This window comes from Aotus nancymaae, unplaced genomic scaffold (assembly GCF_030222135.1).
Source record: "Aotus nancymaae isolate 86718 unplaced genomic scaffold, 86718_ANA_hifiasm-v0.15.2.pri h1tg000033l, whole genome shotgun sequence".
NCBI lineage: Eukaryota > Metazoa > Chordata > Mammalia > Primates > Aotidae > Aotus > Aotus nancymaae.
Window position 1 is genome coordinate 59,709,265 of NW_026988447.1, and position 16,185 is coordinate 59,725,449.

General features: G+C 37.7%; 2 protein-coding genes across 2 annotated transcripts in view; one reads left to right on the plus strand and one right to left on the minus strand.

Annotated features, from left to right (window-relative positions):
* Window positions 1–13,483, minus strand: part of ARHGEF38 (Rho guanine nucleotide exchange factor 38) — a 131,118-nt gene extending 117,635 nt beyond the window's left edge. Inside the window, exon 1 of the mRNA XM_021676388.2 lies at window positions 13,183–13,483. Coding sequence (XP_021532063.1) covers window positions 13,183–13,378 — 196 coding nt within the window. The 5' untranslated portion in view covers window positions 13,379–13,483. The remainder of the gene's footprint in view (window positions 1–13,182) is intronic.
* The window catches only part of LOC110569431 (uncharacterized), a 140,734-nt gene that overhangs the window by 107,541 nt on the left and 17,008 nt on the right, over window positions 1–16,185 (plus strand). The gene's annotated exons all lie outside the window — the stretch shown is intronic.

Below are 16,185 nucleotides of genomic sequence, written 5' to 3' on the forward strand. Positions count from 1 at the left end.
CTAGTAAATCCCCTGCACTCTAATCTCTATTTCAGAATTTGCAGCTCAGAAACCCAATTTGCAGTATACCTTAGGCACTTGTTACATTACTGCAATAATTTGTTCACAACCTGTCTCACTCGATGGGCTGGGTTTGCTTCTGATATTTTTAAAAATATTCTTAGTACCTAGTCATACCTGCCACATATGAATACCTAGCAAATATTTGTTAAGTAAATTCATTTAAAAAAGAGATCCTATTTTGCTTGGCCAGGAAATTCTATTTTCTTGTTTAATAAAATTTATTTATTTATCATCTTTCCTTACAGAAAAAGAATGTAAAAAGTTAACTGAAAGTTAACTACCATTACACAAAATGAGAATGACAGAATTGTAAAAGCAAGTATGTCATAAGGATCAATATAATTGTAATTATTCATTGGATATTTTAAAGTCATGCAATAAGGAGTCATTGGGCAGAATAACTGTATACTAGGCGTTGCTTAAATGGTAAGTCTTTTTCCCCAAGGAGAATTATATTCAAATGACAGAAAAAGCAAAAAATAGAATAAAGTACTATAATTTCATAGAGTAATAGATGCTATGAAAGCCACTGAGGGGGATCAGAACACGCCATCCCTAAATATGCCACTTTGGCATATTATTTTGAGCTGGAGACACTCAACAGCAGATGCAGGAAGGTCTCTCTGCCTTTCCCTTTTTTACTTAAAAGTGGAGTCTAAATTTATCATGAGAAAAGTGCCCTCCCTATATCACAAAGAAGAGAATATTCTTATCAGAGACAGGGAGTTAACACAGAGATGAGTCTATAGAACCAAATCTTAAAAAAGGAGAGAGAGATCCAAGATGGCTGATGATTAGCAGCTCAGGCACGTAGCTCCCAGTGAAAGCGCAAAGAACGAGAGGACGCCACACTTTCAGACGAATATTAGTTGCTCACGGACCAGGAGATTCCCAGTGGAGGAGCTCCACGGGTTGCCAGGGCGACTCTTGTGGCCGGCGTGGCGGTTTTGCTGGTGCCTTAGCACGCCAGTTCTTGGTGCAGAGTCCGGAGATTCCCGGGCAGAAAAGCACCATCAATCTTAACACCGCTGTTTTGGCCGGCTCAGTGGATTGCCCAGATTTCGGCGCAGGGAATCAACAAGTTGGACGTCAGAGACCCAGTTAGAAAGTCGGTAATTATAAAGACGACAGACGGACAAATATATAATGAAGGGAAGAAACCAGCGTAAGAAGGTAGAGAATACTCAAAATCAGAATGCCTCTCCCTCTACAGGGGATTGCAATTCCTCATCAGTAACGGAACAAGGCTTAATAGATTACACGTGTGTTCCAATAACAGAAGCAGGTTTCCAAACGTGGGTGATAAGAAACTTCTGTGAATTAAAAGAACTTGTTCTAACCCAATGCAAAGAAACTAAGAACCTTGAAAAAAGGTTTGACGAAATGTTAACGAGAATGGACAATTTAGAGAAGAATATAAGTGAATTGATGGAGCTGAAAAACACAACATGAGAACTTCGTGAAGCATGCACAAGTTTAAACAGTCGAATTGATCAAGCAGAAGGAAGGATATCAGAAGTCAAGGACCAGCTCAGTGAAATGAAACGAGAAGACAAGAATGCAGAAAAAAGGATGAAAAGGAATGAGCAAAGTCTCCAGGAAATATGGGACTATGTGAAAAGACCTAATTTACGTTTGATAGGTGTACCTGAATGTGACGAAGAGAATGAATCCAAGTTGGAAAATACTCTTCAGGATATTATTCAGGAAAATTTTCCCAACCTGGCAAGGCAGGGTAATATTCAACTCCAGGTAATACAGAGAACACCACAAAGATATTCTTCAAGAAGACCAACCCCAAGGCACATAATCGCCAGATTTATTAGGGTTGAAATGAAGGAGAAAATACTAAGGGCAGCCAGAGAGAAAGGTCAGGTTACCCATAAAGGGAAACCTATCAGACTTACAGCAGATCTCTCAGCAGAAACCCTACAAGCCAGAAAAGAGTGGGGACCAATATTTAACATCCTTAAAGAAAAGAACTTTCAACCCAGAATTTCCTATCCATCCAAACTAAGCTTTATAATCGAAGGAAAAATTAAATCCTTTGCGAACAAACAAGTACTTAGAGAGTTCACCACCACCAGGCCTGCTTTACAAGAGCTTCTGAAAGAAGCACTATACATATTAAGGAACAACCAATATCAGCCTTTCCAAAAATATATCAAAAAGCAAAGAACTTTAACACAATAAAAAATTTACATCAACTAATGGGCAAAACAGCCAGCTAGCATCAAACGCCGGTATTAAACTTATATATATTTTAATTGGATAAAAAGCCAAAACCCATCGGTATGCTGCATCCGGGCCCATCTTACATGCAACAATACACAAAGACTCAGAGAGAAGGAGGAAGATTTACCAATCAAACAGAGAGTAAAAATAAACTAATAAACAAAAAGCGGGAGATGCAATTCTCGCCTCTGATAAAGTAGACTTTAAAGCAACAAAGATCAAAAGAGGCGAGGAATGACATTACATAATGGCAAAAGGATCAATGCAACAAGAAGAACTAACAATTCTATAGATCAACGAGATAGAAAATTAACAAGGATATTCAGAACTTGAACTCAGACCCAGAACAAGTAAACTTAATAAACATTTATAGAACTCTCCACTTCAAATACACAAAACATACATTACCACCTCACACCTATTCCAAAGGTGACTATATAATTGGAAGTAAATCACTCCTCAGTAATCGCATAGCATTTCATAGGTTTAAATTAAATATTGGTTGGCTGTTTGTTTGTTATCTTCTTCCCTTATTCCTTCCTGACTACATCATTAAGTATAATTATCAGTATAAAAGAGGTTTTCAATACCCATTACTAAATTGCATTCTAGCCTGAGCAAGAAAGCAATACTCCCATTCTCTCTCCCTCTTTCTTTTCCTTCTCCCTCCTCCCCATTCTCTCTCTCTCTTTCTCTTCCTTTTTCCTCCTTCCTATTCTCTCTCTAAAAAAAAAAAAAAAAAAAAAAAAAAAAAAAAAAGTGCTGGGATTGCAGGCATTAGCCACTGTACCTGGCCAGTAGTTTTTCATTTTCACATTTCTCATCTCAATTTTTTATTTCCTAGTCACTCCTATTCCCTTTGTGTCTTTTTTTGTCTTCTTTGTGTAACACTGAATATAAATAAATAGGCTTATTGGCTAGCAAAAAAATTTTTTTAATTGACCAGTTGTTAGATTATAATTCTGATTATGTCCATTTTACCAACTGTTAATGGGATTATTTATCCTTTTCATGTTTCAGTTGGTAAGTGGAATTGTGAAACTCATGTGTCAGTTATCATTTTTTAATTTTACAAAATGGCAGACAAAACAAGTAAAGTTTAAGTTCTCTTTACTCCTGTCTCTAATTTCAGTTCTCTTTCCAGAGATAACCACTATTACTAGTTTGGTATAAATCCTTCCAGACCTAAAAAAAAAAAAAAAAAAAAAAAAACCTTTATCTTCCATTAGCTTCCCCCATCTATTTCCTAGTCACTTTTCCACAATTTCCTTCCCCAACACTAAACTCTTTTACTTTGGCTTTGTCATAGCTCCCCAATGTATGACTCTTTGTTAAAATGTTATATAAACCCCTGGGTCTAACTGCTTCTTTGAGATTTTGTTTCTTTCTACAAAGCCCACCATGCACATAAAGATATTAACCTCAAGTAAAATGTGTGTTCTTTTTCTTCTGTTAGTATGTCTTTTGTCTGTACAATTCACAGGTCCTAATCACAGACTTTAACAGGGTAGAGGAAAAGTATTTCCTCGCCTACATCACTTTCAGTTGGATGGTCAGGGATAGACTCCCAAAAAGATGAACAGAGGCTTCAATGATAAAAATCCACACTTGCAGAAATTTGGGGAAAGAATCTTTTATTTTATTTTTATTTTTTATTTTTTGAAACTTCAGGCTGGAGTGCAGTGGCACAATCTCAGCTCACTGCAACTTTTGCCTCCCAGGTTCAAGTGATTCTTGTGCCTCAGCCAGTATATAAAAACTATACTACTTTATTCTGTTTTTCACTTTTTCTGTCATTTGAATATAGTTCTCCTTGGGGAAAAAGACTTAGCATTTAAGCACTAGCTGGGATTAATCGTAGCTGGGATTACAGGCATGCATCACCAGCAGCTAATTTATTTATTTATTTATTTATTTATTTATTTATTTATTTATTTATTTATTGGTAGAGATAGGGTCTCACCATGTTGCCCAGGCTGGTGTCAAACTCCTGAGCTCAAGAGATCCAGCTACCTTGGCCTCCCAAAGTACTAGGATTACAGGCATGAGTCACCACACCTGGCCTGTATGGGAAAATGTCTTTTAGACAGACAAAATGCTAATATAAAGGCCAGGGAACAAGTACAAATTTGGCTCTAAGCTCCTGGTAGGTAAATATAGTAAACCACTTGTTTTTATCTGGGAGGGGATATGTTTTTATTCTTAAGCGGAATCAGTTTTCCATTGAATAAAATCTGGATGGCACTGAGAGAGGCAAACAATGCCTTCATCAACCATTTCACAACAAATACAGAAGGAGAAATCTGTGATGGCTTTTTTTTTTTTGAGACGGAGTTTCGGTCTCGTTTCCCAGGCTGGAGTGCAATGGCGCGATCTCGGCTCACCGCAACCTCCGCCTCCTGGGTTCAGGCAATTCTCCTGCCTCAGCCTCCTGGGTAGCTGGAATTACAGGCACCTGCCACCATGCCCAGCTAATTTTTTGTATTAGTAGAGACGGGGTTTCACCATGTTGACCAGGATGGTCTCGATCTCTTGACCTTGTGATCCACCCGCCTCGGCCTCCCAAAGTGCTGGGATTACAGGCATGAACCACCGCGCCCGGCCTGTGATGTCTTTTTGTAGTGACATTGAAGACCTAACACTAAGAAGCGTTCAGGAAAGACAGTTTCTGTGAGCTGCTGTAATGACTCACAATACTTTAAGTAGTAGCTAGATGACATGAGCTTTAAGTTTTCTTCTTTAAGTAAGAATTGTATGTAAGTCTAAGATTGCATCCTCTATCGAGAGCTTCAATGCAGGTATCTTAGAGAATTTATTTATTCTCTGATTCATTAATCAAGAAAAAATTTGGTCAGAAAACCCTGGACAAAGGCTTTTAATCATAGTACTCTGTGTTCCTGCTGCATTTAAGTTACGACTCACAATTTAAGCTGACTTCATAGAATTCTATTGAATTTTCACCTACCCGGATAAAGAGTTACCTGCTTCCAGCATACGATTCCATTCTTTTCATTTGCAAATGTATTCTCTCCTCTCATTGCTATAGAATAGGACTCTCAGTTATCCTGATATATGTTAAGTTTTATTGAGATGCAAATAAATAACAACAGGCATAAAATTAAAGAAATATGAGTGTCAGTGTCAGGATACTCACCAAAGTGGGAAATGGAGATCATTAAGCTATTACTATAAGGCGTGTTTGCTTAACCTGCCTTTGTAATTTTGTACCTTGACAATTAAACAAAAAAAGTATTTATTAAACAGTGACACTCTGGTAGGGACATGCCACTATAATTCAAAAGAAAGAAGATATATTCCAAAGTGAAAAACAGCACGTTAAGCTCTCTTATGGTGGCAGAGAAATGTCATCACATGACAAAACATGTGCTGCAACCATCAAATGGCTTTGACTTCTTATTACCAGTAAATCATATGTATAAAATACCTACTGAGTCAACTAATCTAATTCATTCTGTTTTGCAAATATTTCAAGCATGTGACATCTCAAACCCAAGCCCCACCATCTATTTTTCTCAATGGTAAAATCAGAACTGAAGAGAAGAGATGTTGGTATTCAGTCACAGTGTGTGTGACAGCCTCTGGCTAGCATCGTTTCTAGCAGACAACGTAACATTGATACTCAATCTCTCCCTTCCCTCGCCTTCCCTCTTACTTTCACAACCTAGTATAGAAGGACGGTTATGTCCTGAAATAGATTACAGCCAAAAACCACACAAAGCTGCCTCCCTTGTGGGACCTGGAGCAAGGATACAGATGGAGGCCAGCATATCAGATCTACATATTTAAAAGTTATAAATCAAGCTGGCAAACTATTAAATAAAATGTTTTGTATCCTTCTGTCTTGACAAATATATTTTTTAACAATCTGGAAGGCCAACTTCTAATTTAGATTTCTCGTATACCTCAGAGTTTCATGCCAAAATTTGGCAGGGTCCATGGGACACATGCACTCCTACCCAGTCTCGAGGCTTGTACCCCTATCTTTCTCTCTCCCAGCTCTCCCACCCAGAGGAAGCTGATAGGCATGGTATAAACACTCCAGCATGATCAAGCTCTAGAAACACTCCCATAATCAACTCTCCCTTAGGCCTGAGAGCATGCACACCAGCAACCACACTCTGTTCTTGAGAGCATGGGATAAGTAGTCCAAGCAAATGTTGGAGCCAGTACTGGGGCCTGTTGAACAGAAAATTCCACAATCTCAGATACAGTCTAGGAGTGAAGGTAAGACTCCCAGATAAGCCATAACTTTGAGTCTTGTCTGGTTCTAAGAATGATATTGCTTATCAATTTAGCAACTCTTGCAATAATTCTACTTTTATCAGGAAATCAATATTCACAAAGGTACTGATGCTAATATGGATTATGGCATCAAGAAAAAGTAATTCTATAAACAGAGGGTTTTTTTCTTTCCTGTGCCAACGGAAACAAAGAATGTAGCTTGGGTGATTGTCTCTCTCCCATATTTTCTCCAACTATATTACTATTTTAAGATGCATTTCTATTCATACTTGCTGCTTGCTTGGTTTCTATCTATCTCTCCCCTTCTCTCTCTTCTTCCTCTTTTTCAGTCCTTCTTCCTTTTGATGCCTTATTTTACATTTTGATAAACCCATAATTTTTATAAATAAAAAAAGCACAACTAGAAATAGTGTTTCTACGTTTAAGAAAGTTACACTAAAGTCGTATCGGTCAAACACAGGAATAAATTTGTCCATCGCAATGTGGTAGTCGTAGAATAGCTCGAACAGTCTCAATTTCTGTGACTCATACATTATTGACACAAATAGTTCTTCTAAAAACTGCAAGATGACTCCACTGAAAAAAATAGGAAAGTAAAATACCATGCTTTGCATTGGTTTCTATGCATGCAGTAAGACAAAAATGACTGAGTTTTTGCAGTGTCTTGCCTTACAGAAAGATTTGACACACGCCTATTTGTACTGGTGTCACATTACTGATTCAGATACTTCCCATTTTACGATAGAGTGTATGAAGGCAGGTAAAGGGGAAATTGCTACTCAATAATCAAAGAACAGACATGAACAGAAAGGGTTTGTAGCACTGGGATAGAAACATACACAGGAAGCTGGACAATTTGTTTTACTCCATTCTTCATTTGGCCTTGAACAAAACTCACCAAGTCTTCCAGTATTAATTTCTGCTCACTGACAAGCTGTCTAAGTTCTTGAAAAACATGTTAAATTAAATGGCCTCATAGTCTTAACAGTCTAATTTATTATTTGAGCCACTTGTCCCCACATGGCACAGTATGTTATTTTGTATAAAGTTCATACAGTAGGATGGTTCATCTTTAACACCATAGTAAGATAACTTCAGGTATCCTAAAGATAACCTTTCTTCATGAGAATGATACAATAGCATTTGCAATAATAAAAATAAAATACAGTTCCACTATGAAGTGGAGAGTTAATTTTTGTCTTGCGTTACCAGCAGTGGTAATGGGTAACAGCATTTTACCCAAGTATTCCCACCTTTTCACCTGGCGTTGGATAAACAAAATAGGCATTGGCCAGAAAATTAACCAGAAGTTTAGTGTGGCCATAGAGGATAAAGGCAACTGACCCATCTTGGTTGGTTTGGGCTGCTATAACAAATATATTAGAGATAGGGTGGCTTAAGTTCACCAAACATTTATTTTTCATAGTTCTGGAGGCTGGAAAATCTAGAATCAAGCTGATCTTATTCCTAATGAGGAAGATCTTATTCCTGCTGAGAGCCCACTTCCTGGTTTGCAGATGGCCACCTTCTTGTATCCTGACATGGCTGAGAGCAGAGAGAAGCAAGCTCTCTCTTGTCTTTTCTTTTAAGGGATACTAATCCCATTCATGAAAGCTCCACCCTCAATAATTAATTACCTCCTAAAGACCCCACCTCCTAATACTGTCACATTGGGGATTAGGTCTCACATATGAAATTTAGAGGGACACAAACATTCAGTCCACGGTACCCATAGAGCAAGACCTCTAAACTTCATATTTTTAGCAAAGGTAAACTGAGAGGAAATCTATAATGTCAGTGACATTATATATATAAATCATATATATGTTGAATACTGTGATTCCAAATTTCTCTTCAAAGAATCAGTATGCCAGTATGTTTAGTTTCTGTGTTCTTTCTTCTCCATGTTAAAGTTTAACTTTCTCATTTTCTTCATGTCCTCACACCTAGTTTCAGTAAACAGCTTACCCACCACTGATTATAGTTCACATCTGTTCCCCTGGTCACCTGCTTCGTCCTGAGTCACCCCTGGTCACCTGCTCTGACTTGAGTCACCTTTAGTTACCTGTTCCGTAACCATCTTTTCTGCTGAAACTGTTCACCCCACCACTCTGGCTGGTACCCCTGATATCTTTAAATCAGTCAACAGAATTAACTTAGACTGTGCAGTCCAACCTTAGCCAATAGGGAAACAACACAGCAATAGTGGCTACCTGCATCAGGGAAAAGAGCCCCTTCCCCTCCTTTGTTCCGGCGTGCTTTCTGCTTCATCCATGAGATGCATTTTTCTATAAACATAAAAATAGCCTTGCTGAGAAAATTTATGTTTGAGTGCTATTTCTTTTGTGGCACTGAAAAATTTGCTTCTAACATATGGTTTTCAGAAAAGACTCCTGAATGTTAGTAAACTTTTGTTCTTTTTGTTCTTTAAATGTTACAGAAATTTTCAATAAAAAGTCTAATCATTGCAAAAATGTGTCTCAAGTACACACATGAACACATACACGTATATCTATATCTATACACTGGAGAGACATATATCTATCTGCATATGCACAGACACACTTCTGTATAATTTTTCAATTAGGCATATTTCAAATGTAGAGGTCGTGTATCTAAGTATTTATGAAATTCTCAGTTTTTACAACTCAACCATGAAATTTCCTCCGTTTAGGTAATTTCTATGGCTCCCAGTAGAATGGAAATGAGGAACTGATCTAGTGGAAGCTAAGATGGCTCTTGTTACAAATAGAAGAGGCATACTTGAAGTATGGTTGTTGTATACTCTAAAAGCCTGTTTCATTCCCTGGAATTTCTGGCAATACCACATTCAAGTTATTTTGGGGCTGAAACAGGCTTTCACTAAGAATTACTTATTATATAAATTCTGTACATTTTAATCTCAGATATGTTCATTTACTGAAGAATCATCTTTCTGATAGAAACATCTGTCCTTATTTAGATACTTATATACATCTGTCCTTATTTAGATACTTATATACAATGGTTCTTATTTCAGGCCTGGTGCTTTTCTTCACACCAATTTCCTGCTTGAGCCTGATCATTTAAGTCATTCATTCTATTTAACACTTACTGAGTGTTAACTGTATTCTGGACTGCTGAGATGAAACAGTTAACAAGACAGATAGGGTTTCTTTCATGGTGTATGGGAGGGGAGGCAGAGAAGTGGGAGAGAAACAGCAGTCAATAACAGATGATAAACAAGCAAACAAAAATAATCCAGACAGAGCTAAATACAGTGAAAAAGTTAAAATGCTCTTCTTTTCCCTGTACCTTCCCTCATCCCTACCCTTATCATCTCTTAGAGACACCATTTTCTGACCACCACCTTCACACAGCCCTGAATAGACCATTTCCTCCTTTTGTGGACCCACTGATCCTACCTCTACTTTTATAGTGCCACTTTATTGCATTTATTTGTTTACCTGTCTTATCTTTCCAAACCAGACTTTGAGCCTCTTTGGAGTAAAGGTCAGACATGCTTTCTTAATGATTTTGTAGTTGTAATTCCTGGCACATATTCTGTTTTTGCTCTTCATTGTAACCCTCAAGACACAGTATATCAAACATTCAATAAATACCAATTTACCAAATGTGTATGATTTTACAATTTGCATTCTTTCCAATGTATCAAGAGCCTTGAGAAAAATTAATTTCAAAGAACAATGTATAACATATTCAATAGATGCCAGTCAACTGAGTTCATCTGTTTAACGGGTAAAGGAGCCTAAGGGTAGCCTTTCTATTAGTGTTCAGCTCGAGGCTTAGTAGAAATGACTATGTTGATGTGATCACAATCTTCTGCAAAGGTTTTAGGATGTCCTCATTAGAGCCATATTCTATTGCTTTAATTCAGCCCGTGTACCATTTTAAAAATTGTTACTACAACTTTAGATTCTTACTACTAAAGTGAATTGCATTGAACAGATAGACTATGTATTATGAGTTAAAAGACAAGCTCAAGAGCGCCAAAGAAAGATCTTATATTTTCCAGAACCCAGAGCACTTGCTTCTCCAGAGAGTTAGAGGAGTGAATTATTTTTCTCTAGCAATACGGCATTGAAGGACAACCAATTAAATAAGCAACTAAATAATTAGAGAAATGTGGTGTTATCGGAAATTCCAGTATTTGAAAGCACACTTTCACTTCACAAGAGCTTTAGGCCATCTATCCAAGGGCTGTAACCAGCCCAGGTGTTTATTCAATGCCTCCCAGGGACTACCAGTTCCAAGGAAGGCAGAAGAAAAGCTCTTGCCATTTGAATAATAAAGAGCTTCTTAAGATGATTTAGGATTCATCTGCATGATAATGGGTATTGTACAGGCCAGAGAGCAAACCCACAGAACTGATTGCTTTGAACATTAATGAGAAAATGCCTTCCGTTGTTGCCAAAGCTGTTATAGTCAAATCATGCTAAAAGCTCTATTAGGCATTCAATAATCAGACTTGGATTTTTTTAAGGGTTATGTTTTAAAAACTTTACTTATCAGGAGGCCAGCCTGTCTTTATGGCATATACTCCTTGGTGATTTTTCTCAAGCGCAGACAGTTCTAGGAGCGAATCAAATGAAGGGCATAAGAAGCCTGAGGTCTTCTGCAAAGTAACCAACACATGCTGCTATATTATGTGGTCATAGACTTATCTTTTTAGGTAAATTTAGTAAGCAAAAATTTGTGAGTAGCAAAAATTATTTTCTGTTTTTATTTTGCTAAGAGACTCTGATAGATGCTGAATTAGAGAAACTCAGACAGAAGAAAACATGTAATTAGGGATAAAGCAATGGGCTTTTCCTGAATTTTTAGATGTGGTTTCTTTATTAAAGGACAAAAAAGAACTGAAAAAGAGATATAAGATATACAAACTTCGATTAATATTGGGTAAGTTCTGTTTTATCATTATGGGACCCATTATTCCTAACATGTGTCAGCCAGTATGCTAGCTGTTTTATGTAATTATCTAATTTCATTCTCCCAACAACACTATGTGGTAAGTAGCATTCGTCCCACTTTCACAGATAGGAAAATTGAGGCTCAGATATTTAAGATAATTTGCTCGAGTTCTTATAGGTAGTAAGTTGAAGAGCCAGGATTAGAAACCAAATATGTATGATTTTGAATTCTCATGGCACGTATTCACCATGGAATAACTACACAGCCATAAGAAAGAACAAAATCACGTCCTTCGTAGCAACATGGATACAACCTGAGGCCATTATCCTAAGCAAATTAATGCTGGGACAGAAAACCAAATACTGCATGTTCTGCTTACGAATAAGAGCTAAACATTAGATATACATGGACATAAAATTGGCAAGAGTAGATACTGAGGACGACTGGAGTGGGGAGAAAGGGCCTGCCTAATAGGTACTGTGCTCAGTACCTGGGTGATGAGATCATGTGCACCCCAGATCGCACGCAATACCCATGTAACAAACACACGCGTACCTCCTGAATATAAAGTAAAAGTTAAAAATTTTAAAAATGCATTATTTCCAATGTATCCATCACTTTGGGAAAAGAATAATTTTAAAGATTAAACGGCACCCTCCCTCATTAAAAAAAATTTTTAAGGATAAGATTAATGCTTTAGTGCTACTACCAGTAATTTTTAAAAAATTTTTACACATTAACTTATAGTAATGATTTTTATATTTAATTTAAATTCATTTAATTTAACTTAATTGATTTGCGTAACTAAATCTTAGGTCATATTTGTGGAAAGAGATTTGCTAAACATAAGCACGTCCTATCGGTCTTTCTGATCTCATCATAGTTTTTCAAATCCAAAACGACAGCTCACAGTGGGACGATGAGAGTTCAAACACAACTTGTGCTCAAAGCAGGAGAGGCAAGTTCTGGAAGATCACATCCTGCAGAGAAGACTTAAAATGCTGCCCAGTATCAACATAAAAATGAAGTTTTACTAGATCAAATGACCTTCGGGAACCAGAGGAGAGAAAGGAAGGAAACAAAATAAACAAGTTATTCCCTCAAATGTCATTGAAAATAAGCATGCTAAACATTTCTTACCATATTTGAGTATTATTCAATTTACTTAAAGGAAATGATCACCTGAGCGAATTTCAGCAAATCTTGTTATACCATCTCTCTGACTATAACATTCCTTCTTTTTCATAGACACGATTACAGTTTCATGCCCCTATTCAAGATAACCACAATCAACCGTTCAGTACAATTACCTAGCTAGATCTCATGGTGTAATATCACACATCTACCTTTCGAGATAAACAATCTTTTGTAGGCTTCTTAATCTTTTGCTTTCTAGTGTTTTCCACTTCTTAAGTTGAGTGGAGAAGGGAGAAGAAAAGGAGAAAGTGGAAGAAAAATTATTACCCTCACCAGAAAAAAAAAAGCAATATTAAGAGTAATTCAGAATTAACTCTTTAACTATTGAATCACATAATAAAAAGTTTTTCTTTAATTTACAGGTCACATTTACTTTCATCTTCTTATTTTGTGGGAAGCAGAGGTGGTATTTGATTTTCTCCTCTGCCTTGTGTGTTTCTTTGCAAATGGAATTGTAGCAGCAATGGAGCTGGGAGTGCAGTAACATGGGACAACTGATTTCTTTTTGGTTACCTTGTAATTTCTGGTTGTATTCGGTCCTGTCAGATTGGCTCCTCCTCAAGGTGACAGAGTGGTCCCCAGAAACACTGCTCTCAACCACAGTGTCTGTCTTCCTTCTCTCCAGCATATACAGTCTGGGCCTCAAGAAGGCCAGGTTCTTTTTCTTGGTGACCATGTTTTCTTTCCCAGTGGCTTCTTTGGACTCCATATGAGGCAGAGACAAGCTTTAGAGGCTTGCAGGCAATGGCTGGTGGCTGAGGTGCCTCGGGGTGAGGGTTAAAGCCACTAGAGTGACAAGTTTATCTGCCCCCTTCTAACCAAACCGCTTCAGTCCAGGGTTACCTGGCTGTGACTGCCACCACCTCTAGGTAGTCCCAGAGCTCCACCCATATGAGGTCATTTTTTTAAAACCTAGAATCCAACAGGGGAAGCTGCCACCTGTTACCTGAGAGACTTGCAGCACAGAGCTAGGCAAAGCAGGGACTGTGCTGTCACATGCTACTGAAGCAAACAAAAATCCCATTGTGTGCGGTGAGGGGTGGGGAGAAAGGACAGTGAACAAGGTGAGGCCGTGAGGAAGGAAGTACACATTAGCGTAACCCACCGTTTATGGGTGTAATGTGTGCCCATGGGTGTGTACAGGTGCACAACACAGGTCTGCTGCCTGGAGGCAGACTGGGGCTCATGCGTGGCTTTTGGCTGGAGTCACTCACAGGTGACCCACAGAGTCAGTGCAGGGGCTGTGAGAATTTGCATCTGCATCACAACAGTGAGTACGGAATCATTTTCAGTGATGACTGCGTGCACTCGAAGTTATGCTTCTGCCTTTAAACGTTGAACATTCAGCAATTATTTACTAAAAACATACTTGCCAAACCCTCATCCGCATTCCTAAGAAAATAAGGATTCACATGTGAGAGTCATCTGGCGGCGGGAGAAAGAAGTGGAGGGAAATGCCCATAGAGGCCTAGAGCCTTTTCAGATTTCTCTGTCTCCACAGGCTGCCCTTGTCTGAAATTAATCCTTCCACAGTCTCACCCTGTCCTTCTACGTTCTGGTCCTTAGGAAAATAAGCCCCGTGTCAGGGTTCAATTTCTGTAAGATCTTTTCCCTGTCCCTTTCATAGATGTAGTGCCAGAAAAGAGCAGCCCACCTTGGGAATCTAAGAAGTGGAAAAACGTTTGAAACTGAGGAGACACTGCACTTCTAGAAAATAGAAAGAATAGGGCAGGGGTTGAAAGAGAGAAAGGCGAACAGTAATAGGCCTTTCACTAATTTCTTTTTGAAGTTGCTTTTCCTCATATTTCCTGAGATCTCTCAAGGGAGAAATTCTCAGAAGCTCTGGGAATGTGCTGAGTGCTTTGTATGCCTTCGTTAAAGAAAAGAGAGACCCGAAGTAGGAAATTGGATTCTCTCCTATTGTTAAAGGGACCACCAAAATCCAGCTCTGTACTGACCAGTCTGAATCTTGCATAACTCCTGTTAGAAAAGATTTATAAATGAGGAAAAAGATGTGAAAATCATTTCCCAGCTCAGGATGTGTGGGGTGAATATAATTTGCATAATTATCTTAAAAGATAAATGACAAATCTTCACCCACTATGGAGACATCTATATATAGCTTGGCATACTGAATGGCTTTTATAATTGATAGTCTTTTTTGAACAAACCCTCCCAAGTACATTTAATAAATACTTTTAAAGGCATAGTTACCTCTAAAATAGAAAATAAATTTTTTGAATTTATGTTAAAATGCCTCAATTGTGTTTCAATATTATATATGTATGAATGTATGTATGCATATACATACTTATTTATATTTGCCTGGTAACTACCAGATATTTATTTAGATATAGTATCACTGAAAAATGTGCAATTAAAACTACAGGACTTAATGGGTAACATGAGGTTTAGCACACAGCACTCAGAAACTTTGTCAATGTACCATAAAAATCAGATCAAGACCTAATAAAAATGGTAGCATGAATTTACACATGATAAATGTTTAAGAAATGCATAAATACTACAGCAAATATAACCCTTTATCTTGAAAAAGACATGGCATTTGCTTGTGGAAATGGACCTCAGAAAGGTCACAGCTTATGGGTTGTGAAATGGCAGAAGCAGCATTATTTGAAATCAGAGGGAAATTTATTACACCATATGTGGATGGGTGTGGCTCATAACTCAGGCAGTGGGCTGAGGTCACTGGTAATGTTGGAGGGGTGTATCTGTGTGAGTTTTGTGTATTCTTACGTGGCTCAGGTCATCTGGGTAGTTTTCTGCATTCAACTAGTGTTTCAGGTAGACAAAATCACACACAAACAAATGTGAAATTGTATTATGTTCAAACACTTCCTTAACATGTCGATCTTGTTGGAACAAACTTGTATTTTCAAAACAAGTATTACAGCAGAACTTATTGTAGTAACTTCATTATACAATTTTATATTGTTTAACAACAAATACATTCTGAGAAAAACCTCATTAGGCAATTTTGTCATTCTCTGAATATCACGGAACGCATTTAAGCAAACCTAGATGGTGTAGCCTACTACACAGCTAAAAAGCCTGTTGATTGCTCCTGGGCTATGAACCTGTTACTGTACTGAGTACCATGGGCAACTGTTATGCAATGGTAAGTATTTGTATCTCTAAACATATTTAAACACAGAATTAAACATAGGAAGTATAGTAAAAGTATGGTCTTATAGTATTATGAGACCATCATCGTATATGTAGTCCATCATTATTCAGCCCGTGACAGTGTTTTTTAATTTCACCAATTATGAAGATACGTAACATAGCCACTGTGAGTTCAGTGGTAAATATATATTTTATTCACAGTATTTTCCATGTAAAATTTAAGAATGATAGATAAATTATCTCAAAGCAATCTATTCAATCAGGGAATGAGAATAATAGTCTGATAGAATGAGGGGTGAATTATTGATCCTGAGAAGGTTTTTGCTTCTCCAATAAAAAGGGCTGTCTCATCTGGCTTCAACTTTCCCC